The sequence below is a fragment of the Misgurnus anguillicaudatus genome, chromosome 16 (genome assembly GCF_027580225.2).
Source record: "Misgurnus anguillicaudatus chromosome 16, ASM2758022v2, whole genome shotgun sequence".
NCBI classification, from domain to species: Eukaryota; Metazoa; Chordata; class Actinopteri; order Cypriniformes; family Cobitidae; genus Misgurnus; species Misgurnus anguillicaudatus.
Window position 1 is genome coordinate 5,950,265 of NC_073352.2, and position 18,838 is coordinate 5,969,102.

At 38.7% G+C, this 18,838-nt stretch overlaps 1 protein-coding gene across 1 annotated transcript; it reads right to left on the minus strand.

The window, feature by feature from the left end:
• Nucleotides 1–1,613: 1,613 nt before the first annotated feature.
• On the minus strand, nucleotides 1,614–15,740 carry fhdc2 (FH2 domain containing 2). The gene is made up of 12 exons (XM_055178634.2): nucleotides 15,563–15,740; nucleotides 13,522–14,028; nucleotides 12,426–12,487; nucleotides 7,185–7,287; nucleotides 6,785–6,870; nucleotides 6,523–6,623; nucleotides 6,254–6,324; nucleotides 6,068–6,175; nucleotides 4,752–4,822; nucleotides 4,309–4,426; nucleotides 4,071–4,235; nucleotides 1,614–3,776 (listed from the first exon to the last, which is right to left on the minus strand). Exons 2-12 carry the CDS (start codon nucleotides 13,855–13,857, stop codon nucleotides 2,352–2,354), a joined length of 2,646 nt encoding a protein of 881 aa, XP_055034609.2. The 5' UTR covers nucleotides 13,858–14,028; nucleotides 15,563–15,740; the 3' UTR covers nucleotides 1,614–2,351.
• Nucleotides 15,741–18,838: the final 3,098 nt, after the last annotated feature.

The following is an 18,838-nucleotide window of genomic DNA, read 5'->3' on the forward strand; positions in this document are numbered from 1 at the left end:
TGAATAACTTGCCTTTCCAGATTAAATGTCTGTTCTTCGGGTTAGTATTTTTTGTAATAATTTTCTAAATAAACGCGGCGTATAGTCCACTGTGACTATTCGTGACTTATATATGTTATTTCGTCTTAATCACACATTTTTCAATGATGCGGCTTATACTCCGAAAAATACAGTAATAAGTATACACTGTAAAAAAATTCTGTAGAAATTACAGTATTACTGGCTATTACTGGCAACTAGCTGCCAGTAACTTACTGTCGATTTTGCATTTATGTTATTTACTAGCAACAGTTTGTTCAAAGTTACATAAACATGAAACATTTTCAGTCTTTACCTTTTACAGTAAGTAACTGGCAACCAGCTGAATAATTACAGCAATGTTTAATAAAACGAAACATGTCATGACCATCTTAAAGGTTCTCTAAGCGAATCTGTGTGTTGATTTTTGAAATGTGTTTTCAAACAAACTGAGCGTAGTTAACTCCTCCCCCTCCCTTCCGTGCTTTCATGAACGCGCCCAAAGCCAACCCCCAAATCCTTCTTGGCGTTTATTGGTTAGAACACTGTGTTATGGTTTCTGGTGTAGGTTTGAGCAGTTTGTTATGATTGCAGGTTGTGGAGGCTGGGCTGTCTACAGAGATCGCTTTTGTACAGTGTGATCAGCGGACAGAAAGCAAGCAGATAGTAAGGAGATGTTTGCTGTATGTACCAAAAAATGTTTTATGGTCTAAAACGCGTGAATTCGCTTAGAGAACCTTTAAGATAAACTAGTATAATAATATCAATAGCCTCTTTCACACAGTAATTCTGGTAAATTACCATGAATTTACCAGAATGAATTTACCAGTAAATACAAAAATGTGCTGTTCACACATGCAGTGACGTTCCGTCTTTTTACCAGTAAGACATCATTCACACATTAGTATCAAAATACCGGTAAACTCGGAGAGAAAGCGGAAGTTACCTGTAGCGCGGCCGGCGAGCTCCGTCCGTGTCGTATTTGTAAACGGCGGGTTATGACTTAATATTCACGGTCCGTATTTTGTTGTTTTCACATCTGTGGCAAACGGTCGCGAAGTTGCTCGTGACCCAACAACATTGCGTTAGGCGGCGTCAAACGGAACCTGCGCGTTTGCACATTAGGCTTCACAGATGGTGTGCTAAGGACGTCGGCAATTTGGCAATTAGATGGTAAGCTGTTTTAAACAACTTTGGTGAAGAAATGTGGATGTTAACTTCAGGTGTGCTCGACTTTTAAGCAACATGTGTGTGGAAACGTCCGTAAACAGTCTGGGGGAAACCGCGTCACCTGTATAAAAAACTTTCTGATTGGCCCGCCCGATCTGTCAGCGCGGTCTGACGTCATCTAAATGCCGGTAATGCTATATTTTTCGTTCACACACAGCGTTTACCGGTAAATTACCGTTAATCTTACAACCTGTCTTACTGGTAAATTGGGAGCACTGATTTACCGGAAAGGTTCTGTTCACACATGACATGTTAACTGCAATTTACCAGTAAATTACCAGTAAAGACTGTATGTGTGAAAGGGACTAATGTGTCTTTGTATTGGTCTATAAGTTGTATCAAACAAACAACAAAAAAAAGTTAAAATCTGCTTTTATTTATAAATTCTCTTTAATTTAAAAATAGAAATATTAATAAACGCCGTCAATGTTTTCAAAACAGTTAACTGCAAAACACAGACTAGTACAGCAGATTACTTTAGAGATCATTTTTACCAGAATCAAATCTCTTTCATCTGTAAAGTGCATTAAAGTGAAAGAACTCAACATATTCACATGAAATCATTTGCTTTGGGATCTAGATTTATAAATTATTACATCATTATTGCGTTTCACCATCATTGTTTTCTATCAAACTGTGATGTGCCGTCAACTTGACTAAGTCAGTCGAAAGCGAAGCTGAGAGAGGCTGTGCTGTCTCACCACGCTTTACTGTCGTGTCTTTGACTATGGCACCTCAATCAGTTTAAAAATTAAATAAAGGTCTTAAAATAGAGCTTACAATCTAAGATGGCAAGACAAACACATATTGAAGAAAAGTTGTCAGACATCAGATGTGCGCTGTTACCCGTATAGATTACACAAGTGTTCAGAGGTAGAGTCTCCATAGTCTGAACATGAATGAGAATCAATGGAAGGTGAAAAACATGACATGTGAATGAATGGAGAAGAAGGTGGACGTTCTGCTCAGGATCCAGTGAACTGTCAATCCAAAGGGAATCGTATGAATATTTAGTGGCATTTTGAAAGGAGTCTAACAAAAACCTTGGCATCAACCAAAGGAACTAACCATACCCATACAACCACTCCTTATACAATCAAATATTATCTCCACATGGGTTGCGGGTTAGGTCTTGAAACTTTAGACACGGGAGTTTTGTTGCCCGGGCTCTTGGTGCTCTTAGCTTTGGCTGCACTGATGATAGCGGTGCGTATGGTTTTCGGGGTCGTAGCAGCAGTTGGGCTATGCGACGCATTAGGAGAGTTGGTCGCAAGCCGTTTAGCCACCCGCAACGGTGAGCCTCTTACAAACTGCTCGCGGCTTTTGTTTTTGTCCTGGTTTACTTTATCTACAGAGTTACATTTTTGTTTGACGTCAGACTGGACGTTCATCTTCTGTCTCACTCCAGAGGTTTGGACGAGAGTGAGGCGTGCGGCTAGCTGCGGGCGCACAGTCGTAGGAGGTACAGATGAAGGGCGTGCCACGGGACCGTCGGCAGGAGTCGGCTCAGCTTTAGTGCGCACCTTTGTAATACCGCTACTGCTGGAGACTCGTCTTTTCGTTTGTCCTCGCGTTGGCGTCTTTGCCAGACGGGAATCTTCCTTAACGTGCGGCGAGCTAGCAACACCATGCCTCTCTTCACCCTCCCGCTCTTTCTTCCATTTGGAACAGCGATTGGTGGCCGGCCGTGCCGCGGCCGGTGAAAGGCTCTCGTATGAGCGTAAGCCCCTCACCAGTGTGTGGCACTCCAGCATCTCTCCAACTCGAGGGTAAACATGCTCACTGTCTGGGGTTTTTGGACTGGTTTCATCTGGACAGGAGGAGCTCAAACAAGTCTTTCCAACCAGGCTACAGTCAGTTTCGGCTTCTGTCCGTGGCACAATTTCCGATTGAACCGCTTTGCCATTTGCACAATAATCCTTCTTCTCAGAGGCAACGGTCACTATCTGTGTCAGCCTTTCAGAAGTGTCCTGAACCAGTTTCTCAACTTTCCAAACTTTGTTAGTGGATATTCCTGTGAGCGTTGAGACATTCACAGCCTCCCGCTGATGTGTCACGATAGTGGTTTCTGCTAACACAACAAAAGCACCATCATCACTGGGGACTGTCCTCGCATTGCTTTTCACGGTGTACTGTGTGGCCGTTGGACCTCGATGAAGTCCACATACGAAACCTGTGCTTAAACTCTCACCTTCTTTACTTTCTTTCTTCAACCTCAGTTCGGTTTCAACAGCGTTAGCGTCATCGTTCTGTACCATAAGTCTTGAGTCTTGCCTGAATCCTTGTCTGTCCTCAGACTTCGCAGACTTTATTTGTCTCTCATCTGATGCAGGGATGTAATGCGAGTGTCTACTCAGGCTACGTCGCACCCCTGAGTAACTTAAACTTCTCTGTAGAGCCCACTCCAGGTCGTCCGATTCCTTCTCTGCTTCCAGTCCGGTGCACAAGGCCAGAGACCGACGCTTTTCCGTGCTTTCACGCTCACGTGCCAGACGCCGCTGCTCCTGCAGCTCTCGCTCTCTATTCTCCTGAAAGCAAACATACATGTAACATCGTAAGTTACATTAACAATAAAAACAGTTTTCAAGTCAGATTTAAACATAAAATACAACAGGGCTGGATGATATATTAAATATTGACAATGATATTGCATGCAACAAAGGATAACGTATCTATTTGGACGTTGGATGTTTACTAGACACTCTATGGCAAAATCTTTTCTCTTCCAGCTCTATGTTGAGATACAAACTACTTTATATTGTTTCTGTGACCTCCTGATGAAATGGACATCGGTGTTGTATATTAATTTGGGTGCTGCTCACCTGCACAGCTCTCTGAAAGCGCTGACAGAAGCAGTGGATGATATGACAGGCCTCTTCAAGTTTAAATGAGCTTTCATCTTCACATAAGAACTCCATCAGTGCTTTACTGGCCTTCTGTAAGATCTCCAGCTCATCCTGAGCTTCCTGAAGCCTCACGTCTGCAACCTGAACAAAGAGGAGTTTACACACTAAACTTGAACATCAGCATGTGTGAATCTCAACACTGATGTGGACGTACCTCTAGAAAAGATCGGGTCTGCTCCTCGATCTCGGCATCTGAGTGAGCTCGGATTCGGAGTTCTGTGATTCGACTCTGTAGTCGTGATAAATCCTCTTCCACAGACCCCTCTGATAATCTAACATGGGACATCATATGAATGCAGAGGGATTATTATATATGATTATGTAATCAAATTATATTTTATCATCATGGATCATACCTCATGCAAAATGAAAAGGCAATAAATAGCATTGCAACAAATACACTTTTCTTATTTGTGAGAACAATCATTTGTGTCATTATGGTAATGAAAGTATTTCACTATACATAAAATGCTAATGGTTTTAAATCAAGCTTCATTTCTCTTGCGAGATGTAATGTTTCATCCCAAAATATAAAGGAATGATGCATGATCCAGATAGGACCTGTATGAGGTCTCATTAGATCTCAGATCATCTTACCTTAATGCTGAACTGATGCGAGTCAAGCGGCTGGGAAACATCAGCAGATCTTTATTTTTCTTCACCGCCTCCTGTGGTTTAAAATCATCACACATTAATGTGAATCATTTATCTGTATTCTGTCCCAATGCACATTTAAACTTTTACCCAAACAGCTTTATTTTAGAGCTGTCAAAAGATTAATTGCGATTAATTGCATACAAAATAAAAGTTTTTTTATGTGTGTGCAATGTGTGTAATTATAATTGTATTTTTAGAAACATTTACATGTATATTTATATATATTTTGGTATATTTTATATTATAAATATAAATAAGAAATTTGCTAACAATTAACAATTTTCTTCAATTCATACGTGTATGTGTATATTTATATATATATATATATATATATATATATATATATATATACACACACAGTACACATAAACACATATATAATGCAAACACAAACTTTTATTTTTTATGTGATTAATCGCAATTAATCTTTTGAAAGCTCCAGTTTATTTACTTGCAAATGTAAATGACTTTAAAGAATGACCCTAAACATAAACTAGCAATATGGTGACTTTTCTTAAGAAGTGCAATGCATATATATATATATATATATATATATATATATATACATATATATATATATATTTATATATATATATATATATATATATATATATATATATATATATATATATATATATATATATATATATATATATATATATATATATATATATATAATTACACACAGTGCACACACATAAATTATGCAAAAAACTTTTATTTTGTATGTGATTAATCTTTTGCAATTAATCTTTTGACAGCCCTAATAATAACTTATGTTTGACATTTATCTTAGTCTTATGCATACTGGTTTGTCAATAAAAGCAGAAAGTATACAGTGAATACTGGGAAATGTGTTTGCACTAGCACATTTACATTAAAACATGAGCTGAAAAAAAACCCACAAAATCCTTTATGCTACGTACACACCAAACGCGGGGCATCGCGTTACTCACTCTAGATTAGTCGCGGGATTTCGTGTAATGTGAATTTTTGCTCGAGTTGAATATTTTTAACTTTTTTAACTTTTTTAAGACACGTTTGAGGCGAATAGCGCATGTTTTCGCGGCAAACACGCCACCCATATCGCGTCATTCGCATCGCTCCACGTGAGGATGCGTCTGATCTCGTCTTTGCATTGACTTTGTATGTAATCTACTTGTGCAAATCGTTGAACTCGCGTCTGGTGTGAACCCACAGTTACAGTGTTAATAATGAAAGTGAAAGTGATGCCATGTGATTTTTAAGACACTTACCATGGCAACAAAATGAAGGAGGTTCATGCCTGGTTTGTTGGCCTTGGTGTCTGCCAGTTTGAGTAAAGAGGAAATCCTGAATCCGGCAGCATTCCCGGCATAACCTCCCTAAACACAGCAGAGAGGTCAGACTGACTCCTACAAGAATCATGCTTGATTCAAGCGTACAACACGGTGAACACTTACAGCATTCATATAGTTTCCCGCCTTCAGCACCAAGCGCAGGATATAATGAAGCTCAGGGCAGCTCAGCAGTTCTGTATAAAGAAGACCACACCAACATCAATCATGTCATCATGAGGTTTCACTTATTTGATCAAATATCAGATCTGAAACTGCAGGACCTCGTGCAAAGATCTGTTGCAGCGTTTGCTCATGGCTCACATGTGATATTGATTTAGGAGGAGAGCTGAAGGTTTCTACACTTTGAAAGGTCTAAACAAATGAGTGTTTACCTCGAGCCGCCTCTCCCAGACATCTGGCCGCCACACAGATGGAGGACACCGCAGGGTCAAACTCCTGCTGGAGGATCATGACATCCAGACGCATACGAAAGCTGAAGGGGTCACATCATGATGATGATGATGATGATAAAGAGAGGAACAGCAGCCAGATAAACATCATGAAACATTTATGTTAGAGTAATAGAGAAGAGATTTTGACAGGATGGTAAAGGTTAAAAAATAAATAAGTGAGCGTTTGGTCAGAAATGTTTACCTTGGTAACTCCACCAGTGAGAGTATGAAGAGATCTGATTCTGGCAGTAAACTACGATCACCATTGAACTTCTTCAGTCTGGTCTCCTGGACAAAATCAAAGTAGATTTTTACATTGAGTATTGCCTGTGTAAAACTCGTTCTGAACGGCTTTAAACATGTTGATATCTGACTGATAGCTCTGGTGTTTTCCTGGTTGTACAAGTCAAAAGAGCCCAAACCAAGTCTGTAGGATTTTCAATGATCTGTTTAAACTGAGTCTAGTTGCTTAAAGAAATAATTTCTAAACGATTTAAGGTGTCATGCACAAATAATACAGAATAAGAGATGATGCACCAAAGTTTACCTCTAGAGAAGTGTGTTTGTGTTATTGTCTGTAAATGTCAGAGATGACTTCATACCTCATCTTTATCAGGCAGAAGTTTGCAGAGCTCCGAGAGTTTTTCTGCTCCGTAACGCTGGCCGACTCCTCGCCTCACATCTTCTACAATCTCACATGCAGCACTTCAACAAGAGGAAAAAGTCTGTGAAAATCACTTCCTACATCTAATCTGATCCAACAGAGTTAAAACATGGCATTACAATAGCTCATGTTCAAGTCAAATAAACATCTATAACGTAACATTCATTTTAAATAAAGTTTTTTGGAAGATCTGTGTATATTAATGTGTATCCTGGTGTAATGCTTTCTGTTGCAAGCCCATCACTGTGAGGAGGCCTGTACACCAAACCGTTTAAGCGCGGCTAAAAACGCCAGGCGGACACTGTCTGTAGGTGCTTGCCATAGACATTACAGTATATGTAGAAGCCTCGTAGACATATCAGCGCAGCCACCATCTTGGATGGGTCTCCAATGCACCCCCCTGCATTTATTTCTACCTAGGAAGGTGTATCCCCAACTACAATAATCGAATTTTCACACGGTTTGGTTACACGTAAATAACGTTAGTTACGAGACATGATATTATAAATAGTAAAATAACCAAAATTATTGCTCAATCTTACTTGTGAAAGGTAATCCCATGCGCTCTGGTATCAATACTGCGCCAATAAATGCAATCAAAATACGGGCATAGTTGCTCGCTCTCCGTTGATTGTGATTGACTCTGCTGCTAGCGTAAAGTGAGGAGACTCAACCAATTTGGCGGCGACACTAGATTGCGTTCCAGCATGTCATGAGTCGTCTATGTATATACTGGCTTCGAGGATGCTTCATCATCCGTCAAAGGACTGTTCCAATGTCGAGGATCCTCGAAATTGCAACCAAGGACTGAGTCCTTCGTTCTAAAAATATCCCATATACAGGAAAGGATGTGTATCCTTCGCGCTCTCAAATCACCCACAATCCTATGTGCGCAGCGCCGAAAGCACACCTTTTTACTGACGTAATGACGCAATGACGTGCACTTGTTAGCCTGTTTCATTTACATGTTCTACAAATTCTAAAGAGGAGCCTCGCCTAGCCTCTGAAGGAAGTGACTTGGAAAGACCAGTCCTGCCAAGGCAGTATCCTTGATTTTGAGAAACAGCCAATGTCTATAGCAGTGGTTCTCAAACTTTTCCAGCATGCGGCCCCCTTTGTGTACGGTGCATTCCTCCGCGCCCCCCCCCAAAGAAAATTTATGACAATAAACAGTTCTAAAACTTCACATTTTAATTAAACAAAACATTAAATTATACAAAGTAGTGCGGCCTTATTTTTTTTAGGTTTCATTTCACAGAAGTCATGATAAATTAATGTATTTTATAAAATGTCATAAAACTGGGGCCCCCCTGGCACCATCTCGCGGCCCCCCTGGGGGCCCTGGACCCCAGTTTGAGAACCACTGGTCTATAGGTACTTGCCAGCTTTTTTTTCAGCTAAGCACTTTGTTTGCTATGATACTTCTGCTTTGTTGAACGATGTGCCGGTTGGTTGTTGTAATATTTATCCCGCCCCTCCTCCACTGTGATTGAACGGAAGGTGAGAAGTGACATTGACGAGCTGAACATTTAAGCCAAAATTGAAAATTTTTCATCTCTCGGCACTTAGCGCTGAGTGGACAAAACCCGCCAGCTGCTGGTGTTTTTGAAAAGTCTTGCACTTCCATTGGAAACAATTGTTTACACGACAATAATGTAGTAAAAACATTAAGGTGTCCTTTGGGTTTTTGGAAAATTACACACGACAATGCTGCCAAAAACATCTACGTTTACACAGATCAGTAAAAAACTAAAAACACTGTATTGTGTGTGCTAGGCCAATAGATGGCGATGTTACCTTGTAAGGAAACATTACACGCCTGCACACATACTGACACATATTCATCAACAGAACGAAAAACGCAAACGATCAAGATGGCAAAAGCATCAAGCAGTTTTGTTTAGACAGACAATGAAGTAGATTTATTACTATAAGTGACCCTGGATTATAAAACACCAAAATTTGTCAACTTTGTTGGTAAAAAAGCATTAATACATTTTGTATCTTGAGTAACACAAACCACAGTCCTGTAGTTTGTATTATCAGGCCCTCAATAACGGCAATTGGAAAACAAAAACAGCCAAAAAGCAGGTAAATGAACAAAAAACCGAATCAGTATTGGTTTTTCAGTATTGGTTTAGACAGAAGATATTGACATCTGGTCCTGTACCACTGGTTTATCTTTGTTTCTCATGAGCTATAATTATAAATGTTAAAGTATTAGAGGGTCAAAGAGTTCAACATGAAATAATTAAAGGTACGGGGACTTGAAGAACAAAGTCCTGCTTTGACCACAGTAGATTATAATTCACACCCCACCGCCCACACTTCAAAAGTGTGCGCTTATATAAGCTTACAGCAAATAAAAAAGTGTTCAGACAAACGCGGGGATTTCAGCGTAATTCCTTCACATGTTCTGACAGATTTCAGATGTCTCATTAAGAGAGCTTTTCAAACTGAAATGAGACCAACAGTACCCGCATGTGTATACAGGACCCAAGTTTAGACATGACACCACAGACTTTCCTTTAATACAACAAAAACCATTGCATTCAAAGAGACTCACAGACCATTAATGATTTATGACTTCCTGTCCAATCTGCTAAATAAATAACACTGAATAGGATAACACTTCTGAATCCAAAAAGGCACATTTACTGCAAAACTTTGACAACTTTCACAGAGATTTAGCAGGTGTGACCTTTGACCTCTTTCATTGACCATTAAATCCAGCTGTTCTGATTGGAGGACATCATCGTAACCCTTGTCATCAGGTCACTTTTCATTCACGCATTCATTCTTCGTCTGAGGTCTAAAATAAACAACCTGCTGCTGCTGTCGCCCGTCTGAAGTGTTAAAGTCTCTCTCTATAAACCTTCAGTTCCTGTTTCTAACAAATGGGACCAAATCACAGCCCTCATATCCTGAAACGTAACTGTGTCAAACTTTACTGCTGCTTAACGGTTCATAAAGATCTCTATAGAGCAGATATAATTGATCAATGTTAATTGGTTCATTTAATGACAGAATCGTACACTATTGTGGAAATTAACACAATTTTTACAAATTTGTGAAAACAGAAATATAAAGGGTCTCATTAAACGAAACGAGCGTATGATAGAAAACTGTGCGTTCGATTGTTTTCACGTAAGACTTATCAATATGGACGCGAGCAGTGACTACGATCAAATCTCACGTCAGGTTTCACTTCCTGTACGCAAGTTTTTTGAGTAAGCGAGACGATTAATGTTTTACCCGCTTGATATCCTATCTAAACAAGGAATAATGAGCAAAAGTTAGAAATTGTGTTTTCATTTAGTTTAAAGTGACACTTTGTAGTTTTTCAACCTTCATAATATATTTTTCAAGAATCTTGTGATGGTACATCGACTTAAATTAGGTTGAATGACATGTCTACCGTAGCCTAATGGGGTCTATATCGCTTTTACTCGTACTTTAAAACTTGGGAAAGAAAGGAAATGAGCTGCCAGTATAGACGCTTTTATCGGACGCACATGCGCTGACGCGATACACGTCTGGATCCGAACTTTTGTTACCAAACTGATCATTGAACCAATGCCTCATCAAAAATTACAAATGTTTTGGTTTTCTAGGTAATCTATGTGTTGTTTTTTTACTTGTTATATAAATAAACTATGTTTAAAAACTTTGTTTATTCTTAGCGGAGTTTAACGGAAGTTACGTGCGGAACCACGACAGCCACTTGTTTATGTTGTTACTGCTGAAATCGTCTATAAAGAAGGCAGCACAGACGGTTGTGTCTAGAAGGGATAAAGCAACCGCCAAAAAACTTGTGAAATCTCAGCAGATGAGGCTGTTTTTATCCTAATCCTACCCCCAAACCCAACATCTTGCTGGAGTGTTGGGTTTCTGATGCATAAATTACCATTCCAGATTATTTTAAAGGACTTGGCACTTTTTTGGATTTTTTATACACTGGTGGACACTTTTTTACATTTGAACTTTTAACACACCTGGATTCGTATGGATTGTTTTTAGGTTTTAGTATTTATGGATTTTTTTTGTATATTATGGAGTTAGGGTTCTCACTGTTAAATTCCCTGACTTTTCCCTCACTTTCAAGGACTAAAAAGCTGAATTTCCATGACCTATGCCGCGTACTGGATGCTGTGAGCCTGGATAATGTAAATGGACTACATTTATATAGCGCTTTTAACAGACCTATGGCCATCCTAAGCGCTTTACAATTTGTCAGCCATGCAAGGTGCCAGCCAGCTCGCCAGGAGCAGCTGGGGTTAGGTGTCTTGCTCAAGGACACCTCAACACTTGGTCCGGTGAAGCCGGGGATTGAACCACCAACCTTTTGATTTGTAGACAACCTACATGAACCACTGAGCCAATGCCGCCATAATGTAGTGTACACCGTGAGTTTATTAAAAGGTAGCTTTAAAGCCTGAAAATGAATAAACAGTGCCAATAAACAACTTTAAATTGTAGTCAGTGGAGGCTTGGACATGGAAATGGTATTCATTATGTCAGTGTTTCCCAACCACAGTGCCGTGGCACACTAATGTGCCGTGAACAATTGTTTGGTGTACCGTGGCAAAATAACACTACCACAGTGTTTGAAAAAGCAATTGAAGCTAGCTACCAGGTTGCAGAGTTGGTCATCAATTCCAGACAGGATATCATCTTTGTGTTCATTACAAGATCCAGTTTCCCATTAAATGTGAGTTCTGTTAATGCTTGTTGTGATAGTGGTGTGCAATATGATTTTTTTACTTATTAGAACTGTGCCGTGGCAGAAAAAAGGTTGGTAAACACTTAACAAAGTGGAACATTTTGATAAATGGAAACAAAAATTTTAAGCAACAAACAAAAATCCTTGATTTTCCATGACCTGGATAAAAAATATATAAAATTCCCTGATTTTCAATGTGCGGAAAAGACCTTTAAAAATGCAGTGATATTCCAGAAATTCCATGAGCTGTGTTAACCCTGTGGAGTTTTAATGTGTTGTTTAGTTCAATGTAAGTTTTGTGTCTAATTTATTTCACTTGCTTGTCCTCGCACAGTAAAATCTGACCCCATTATAACTTGTGTAACTCAACCGATAAATCTGATCGTTAAGAACCAATGACAAATGAGATGACATGTTTGGAAACAATATTGACCAATAATAAAACCAAAAACTTACATTTTCAATTGCCGTAGGAATATTCCAACATTCATGCTGCGTTTTGAGTCAAGCAGCGTAACCTTCAAAGAAAAACAAGTATTAGGTCATGAATATAAACCTTGTTTGCAGAAAATGTACCGCATACATTTTTAACATTATAAACTAATTTTATTTACAACAGATGCAATGACACAATTTAATCCAGCTTTGCAACACAAACCAGCAAGCAATAGTCATCTTTCACAATCTAGATAAACTACACTCTAAAAATGGCTGCTTTATTTTTGACCCATAATGGGTATACATTAGACAGAGCACGTGCTGGGTTAAAAATTACCTCGTGCTGGGTCAAAAATTACCCTGTTGGGTTGTTGCTATGCAACCATGGGGTATAATAACCCACCAGTTGGGTTAAAATAACCCATGGTCTTTTTTTAACCCAGCACATGTTCTGTACAATATTTACCCATTATGGGTCAAAAATAACCCAGCCATTTTTAGTTTATAGACCCAATATAGTCCGGCTATGAGTAACCAACTTCTAGCCAAAATAAACGGGTTACATGTCGTTTTTGTCTAAATAACTTATGTGATGTCTGAGGTTAACATGCATTACAAGCTGTTTGCTTTGCTTTATTTTATTTTATTTATTGTTGGGCTATGGTTAGAAGTATATTCAATTTCCACTGACAGAAATTTTGAAAGAAAATTTACACTTTTTTTTCTTGTATTAGCTTAGATGCCTGGGCTATGTTGGACGGCTAGATGCGAAATTGCTTGCTGGATATCAACAAGTCAGACAACTAAACTGAAAGACCTTTGAAAGTGCTTAACTATCTTTCAGTGATGTTTTCAAGAGGCAATTGTGACCTAATGGTCAGAGAGTAACTCGAACATTCGCAGGTTTGAGTTTCACAGTCGAGATTGTGACTGCTCCCTAGGCGCTGCAATGATAGCTGTCCACTGCCCCGGCCGTGTGTATGTGTCACATTTCAAATTTGGGCTATCATATGTGATAAAACATGTCACATTTTCATTTTCAAATCCTAAAATTCTGTACTGAAGCACTGGCAGCATTTCATTATTGTGGTGAATATTTTACATTCATGCTTACTTTGTCAGCGTTAGTTTCCTGCGGAGACCCGCAGCGCGTCAAACTTCGTCGAAAGCTGTTGGGCCTTTCCGGCTTGCTGTCTGCTTTCTGGGCAAACAGCTCATCCAGAGAGTTCAAGTCAATAGAGAAGTCCTCATCGTCATCCAGTGATCCGCTCCACACGCTCCTGCGGCCCTCCACACGCTCTCGGGGGATACGCTCCCAGTTCAGGTTACGAAGTCTGTTTTTACGAGCGGAGTCACTGCGGGTCAAAGCGCTGCCCAAAGCAGGAGGAGGTGGAGGAGGTGGTGGTGGTGGGGGGATTAGGGGGGGTGGCGGGACTGGGACAGCTGCCATGACTCTCACTACCTGTTCCTGTGTGCCAGAATGATGAAGGTATGTTCCATGTAAAGGCCAAGAGTTTGAAACGATGTGGATAACCAAGACAGATAAAAGTTCAGGAGGTGGACGATGTCCAATCACATGTGTTCCTCGCTCTGAGGCTGATGTTACATTCCTGGTGTTTATCTGTAATGGAGGAACAAAACCATTAGACTGTTGTAGAAAACAATAGACCACACTGCTAGTTGGCATGACACATCAAGCCATTTCCAAAATTTAATCTAAAACCCAATCAAAACTGCTTTACTTCAAATCCAGACAATCTTGACCCTACAATATTGCTTTTAAACAAACCCAGATTGAATGTTTGTTATCTAGAACTACTGCATACAGCATTGGGTAAGAAGATGACATCATGGTATTCAAGCCCACTTGCGTGTTTTAAGCACAAGCTCAACAATGAGGTTGTTTACAGCCGTCACACAACTAAAAGTGAGCCTGTGGGGTTTAGTCAGGCACCTGGCAACTCTTCTGTCCCAATTTACACAAGGGTGTCTGTAATGACTATGAGCTTCATCTCTTTATCTGCCAGTCCTCACAGTTTAACCCGAGGGTTGGAGGTGATGCGAGTCCTCCACATTTCCTACTATCACATCTGCTCTTGCTGTACTTCACTTAATGAATGAAGACACAGGACAAAGAGGGTTCAAATTTAAGCAAAACTATCCAATTCACTGTAATTGGAAAATATTTACTTACTACATGCATTACATTATTATGAGTTACAACATTATTAAGCCAAAAAGGAAAAAAGTGTAAAGATGCACATTTTAGGGAATAATAAAGCATTTTACACAACACTGTATATTTTATTCTTTACTTTGCAATTTTTTTGTTGATCACATGGCTTTCTCAAAGACTGATATTAGTATAGTGTGACCATGATATCCGTATACACCGCAATTTAATGAAAGCATGTAAGATACAAAATTGCTGAAATTAAATAAACCGTATTATGTCTTACATATTATAAATAACCAGGAAAAATACAGCAATCTCTTTATAACAAGAACAATTTCAGTAAAATTAATCAAAAAGAGCTAATAAAGAGAGCTCGATGTCACGCATTTTTGAAACTGAATGAAGAGGCGTCGAGATGCGCTTAAAACGCGACGCATCAAACGCGCGCTTCTTTATATTCTCCACAAATCCACCTGAGCGCGCTATATTAACATCTGATACATCTGCACAAAACCAAAAACTTTTAAAACCTGAGACTGAATTAATGGGAACGTATAAACAACCGACCGATGGCTTTTGAGAAACTTTGAATAAAATATTTCCTTAACACTAAATGCAGGGAGTAGTCTATTCATTTAAGTTCTTTGTAAATTTGTAGAAATGTAAAATTTTGTCCTCTTACATGGACAGAAATAAACAATAATACATGAATTATATGGCATATAGTAGACCAGCTAATATATATAAAAAAATCAACCCTGAGATTGAGAATGTCGGTAAGCAGCAGCATGCAATGAGCGCGACGTGTAACTTAAGTTAAAACTGTTCAAACTAGGCAAAATAAATCGACAAATGCCTTAAATTACGAGAAACGCAACGATACAAAACACAAACTACACAGCAATCGATGAAAATATTACAGGTCTGTTTGTACAGTAGCCTACAGCGCAAACAGTGAATAAAAAAAACTGATACTTACATTTTGTTTCGTATAATTATAGAAGTAATCCTACTTAAAAAGGAATGAAAGGTTGTAACGTGACAAACATCCACTACACGCAGAAAGTAAACTCACAGTAAACTCTGCTACAGGACCATCTTATACACACACAGCCGAAAAACCCCAAAAACTTACTACACTTTTAGAGCGCTCGCACCACCACACGCGCATGCGCAGAACACACTTACTCAAACACACTGCTCGCTTGGGTTTCCCCCTGGAGAATTTTACCGAACCACAAGATAAAAAGCTGTGCTCATAACTAATAAATATTTAACCTGACGTGTTTACCCTACTGATACAAACAATAATCTGTCGATTTCACGAACGATTTATGACGTAGTGCTGAAGATGTTACATTTCTAATACATTATTGAAGATCACTGATCTCAAAACAGATTCATTCTCGGTTACCTGAGATAGGCTGAAATATAAAAAAACAGTTCCCATTCATGAGTAGTCTCTGATGTTCTTGTCGTTGTTATCAAGCTAAAGACCGGTCGCTATCTTCTCATGCATCATGCAGGACTTTGATCACTTCTGGTGATGAGACCTCAAGATGATGTGACCTGAGCATCAGTCATGGGGGAAACACAGCAGCTTTGGAGATTTAGCCAAATCCCAAGAGGAGAAATACAGCAAAAGAGAATCCCCCAAATTGAGGAGAAACCAGAGGCTATCAGGTGAATGTACAGGTGTTGAGTCTCACTTTTCTAACATTATACTCCCAGGGGGGCCGTGAGACGGTGCCAGGGGGGCCCCAGTATTATGACATTTCATAAAACACATTAATTTATCATGAATTCTGTGTTATTAAACCTAAAAAAATAAGGCTACTAACCAACAGCACTACTTTGTATACTTTAATATGTTTTGTCTTATTAAATGTTACGTTTTAGAACAAATTTGTTATAAAAAAATTTGGGGGGCCGCGAAGGAATGCACCATATACAAGGGGGGCAAAATCTTCACTGCTGTTTTACTGTGTAATAAATGTCTGTACTTTGGGCGTGCCATGAATTCTGTACAAACAAGTCTTTTTTTGTACTTGATAAATAGCCTATTTTATTTTATCTCTTCTTATTTAATTCTAAATATCATAAGTGTCAACAGACACCTACATGAAACAATAACTCAACATCAACAGCGTACAACGCTACACAGTTGAAACAAATGTGGAACGGCACTTTTGATCCGTGAAGAAGCCGTTTAAAAGATGTTGACTTGAGTTGTTTGAAGATTGGTCAAGTCGTAGTGTATGTATAGACACACCTGCATTTGATCACAGACAGAGACTCTTGGACTTTAATGGGACCCAGGTGGCCCCAGAGCCGGCGTTCATGCAAAAAGAAGACAAAGAAGAAACAAGAATGAGCTTATACAATTGAACAGGTGATTAAAGGAGAGACAGTGGAGGAATACGGGGAAGAATATGCTGAGATTTTCCCAGAGGAAACTTGGAGAAATTCACAAAAAAAAAAAAAAACGGAGGCCGGGCTATTAATTAAATGCAGCGTTGCTGTCAAACAGAAATGATGTCAGAGCAATGACCGGCAAAGTCAGCCATTGCTTAAAGTTGATCTGCTCTTTTATCTTCCACTGTCTGAATAAACTCTTCTTGGAAGCTGATAAAGAAAGAGGTCCCATTCTCTTTTCTATTGTGAGGGTATTGTATTTCACATTTCCCACATTATAATCTACTGCACATACTACAACCCATTGTAAGACTTCTGATGAATTTATTGCTAAAACAAGTATGTGCTTGTTCCCAGAAAGTGAAACAGCAAATGTTATATATAGACCAAGAAATAATTGATGACGGGCCATTGAATTATTTGAAAAAAAAAAACACATCCAAGGTGGTAATGCGGCATGACGTGAAGCGGAGTTACACTGCCTGTCTGCATTATATATACATAATTTAAAGGACCAGAGTCATTTATTCCTCTTATACCACGGTTACCACGAACATGAAATATCCTTCAATCAATCAGAATAAAAGCTTTTAAAAGCCCTGTGGTGTAAGTGTAATGCTACAGGACTGAGATATTTCTGTGGTCATATAGTATAGTGTAAATGATTGTGCAGATTGGGAAATGTAATGAAAAGGATCACTGCTGTGTGCACATCTGTTAAATAATCTTTTACACTCATTGTTCAAGGCCATGTTTGTTAGATTTCACATGTATTGTAATTACTTTTTAATTACGCCTATCAAAGCAGGTGAAGACTTGTAAAACTAGATGTGTGCAGGTTCAGACAACACATCCATGTGAAGATTAGATCATTGTCGATGGTTATTAGTCTCTTTGTTTAGTGTGTTGGGTGATCTCTATGAAGTTTTCTTCTCAAGGGTTTTCTTGATAGGATATTGTTTGGGGGTGTTCATACTGGCTTTTTATACTGGTTTATCTTATGATGTAATGTTGTCTTGACAGTGAGACTCAGTGGACAGTCAGAAAGTAAAAATGACTATCAGTTATTTTGCTTCATGTGTGGCAGGAGTGATCACACAGTTAATACTCAAAGACCTCACTGCATCATAAAGGAAGTCTTTTAATGTGTCTAACAAAGCACGGTCGACACACAAAGAGACACAACTAAATAGGCGATGTATACAGCAGGGACCGGGGGGACCTTTAAAAGGTGATGATGTATATGGAAAGTAATTGCACAAGGACTGTGTCCTTCTTAACCTCAAACAAAAAAAAAAACTCTTTAAACTATCTCTACTATTTAAATCTATTGATCTATTTACTTAATATTAAAATTGTAGTAATATACAAATTATCATTCACGACATTATTTGTTTATCTTTTAGAATACTTTTTATTATATTTACTAAACAGAGTACTGTGTTGGGTTTGTTGAATATTTATATTACTAAAATAAATTTGTATATAGTGAATCATACAACTACATAAAATTATTACAGAAAATTAAAGGTTACATATTGGCAGTTCAAAGTACTAATATGCACTCTTTGGGTACAAATGTGTACCTTTTTGAAAGGATACTACCCCAAGTGACAACTTTTGTACCTTTTTTCTGAGAGTGTAGCCCTAACAGCAGTAAAAGCAAAATGTAAAAACATATGAATTTGGTCATACTAAGTACGAAATAGCCATGAGATTAGGTTCTGAAATCACCAAATTTACCAAAAGCGAAACATTAAAGGAAAACACCATTTTTCTATATTTTATTAAATTATTAATTTTGTTCTTACCTCAGCGTAGCCGTAGACGAATTAATACG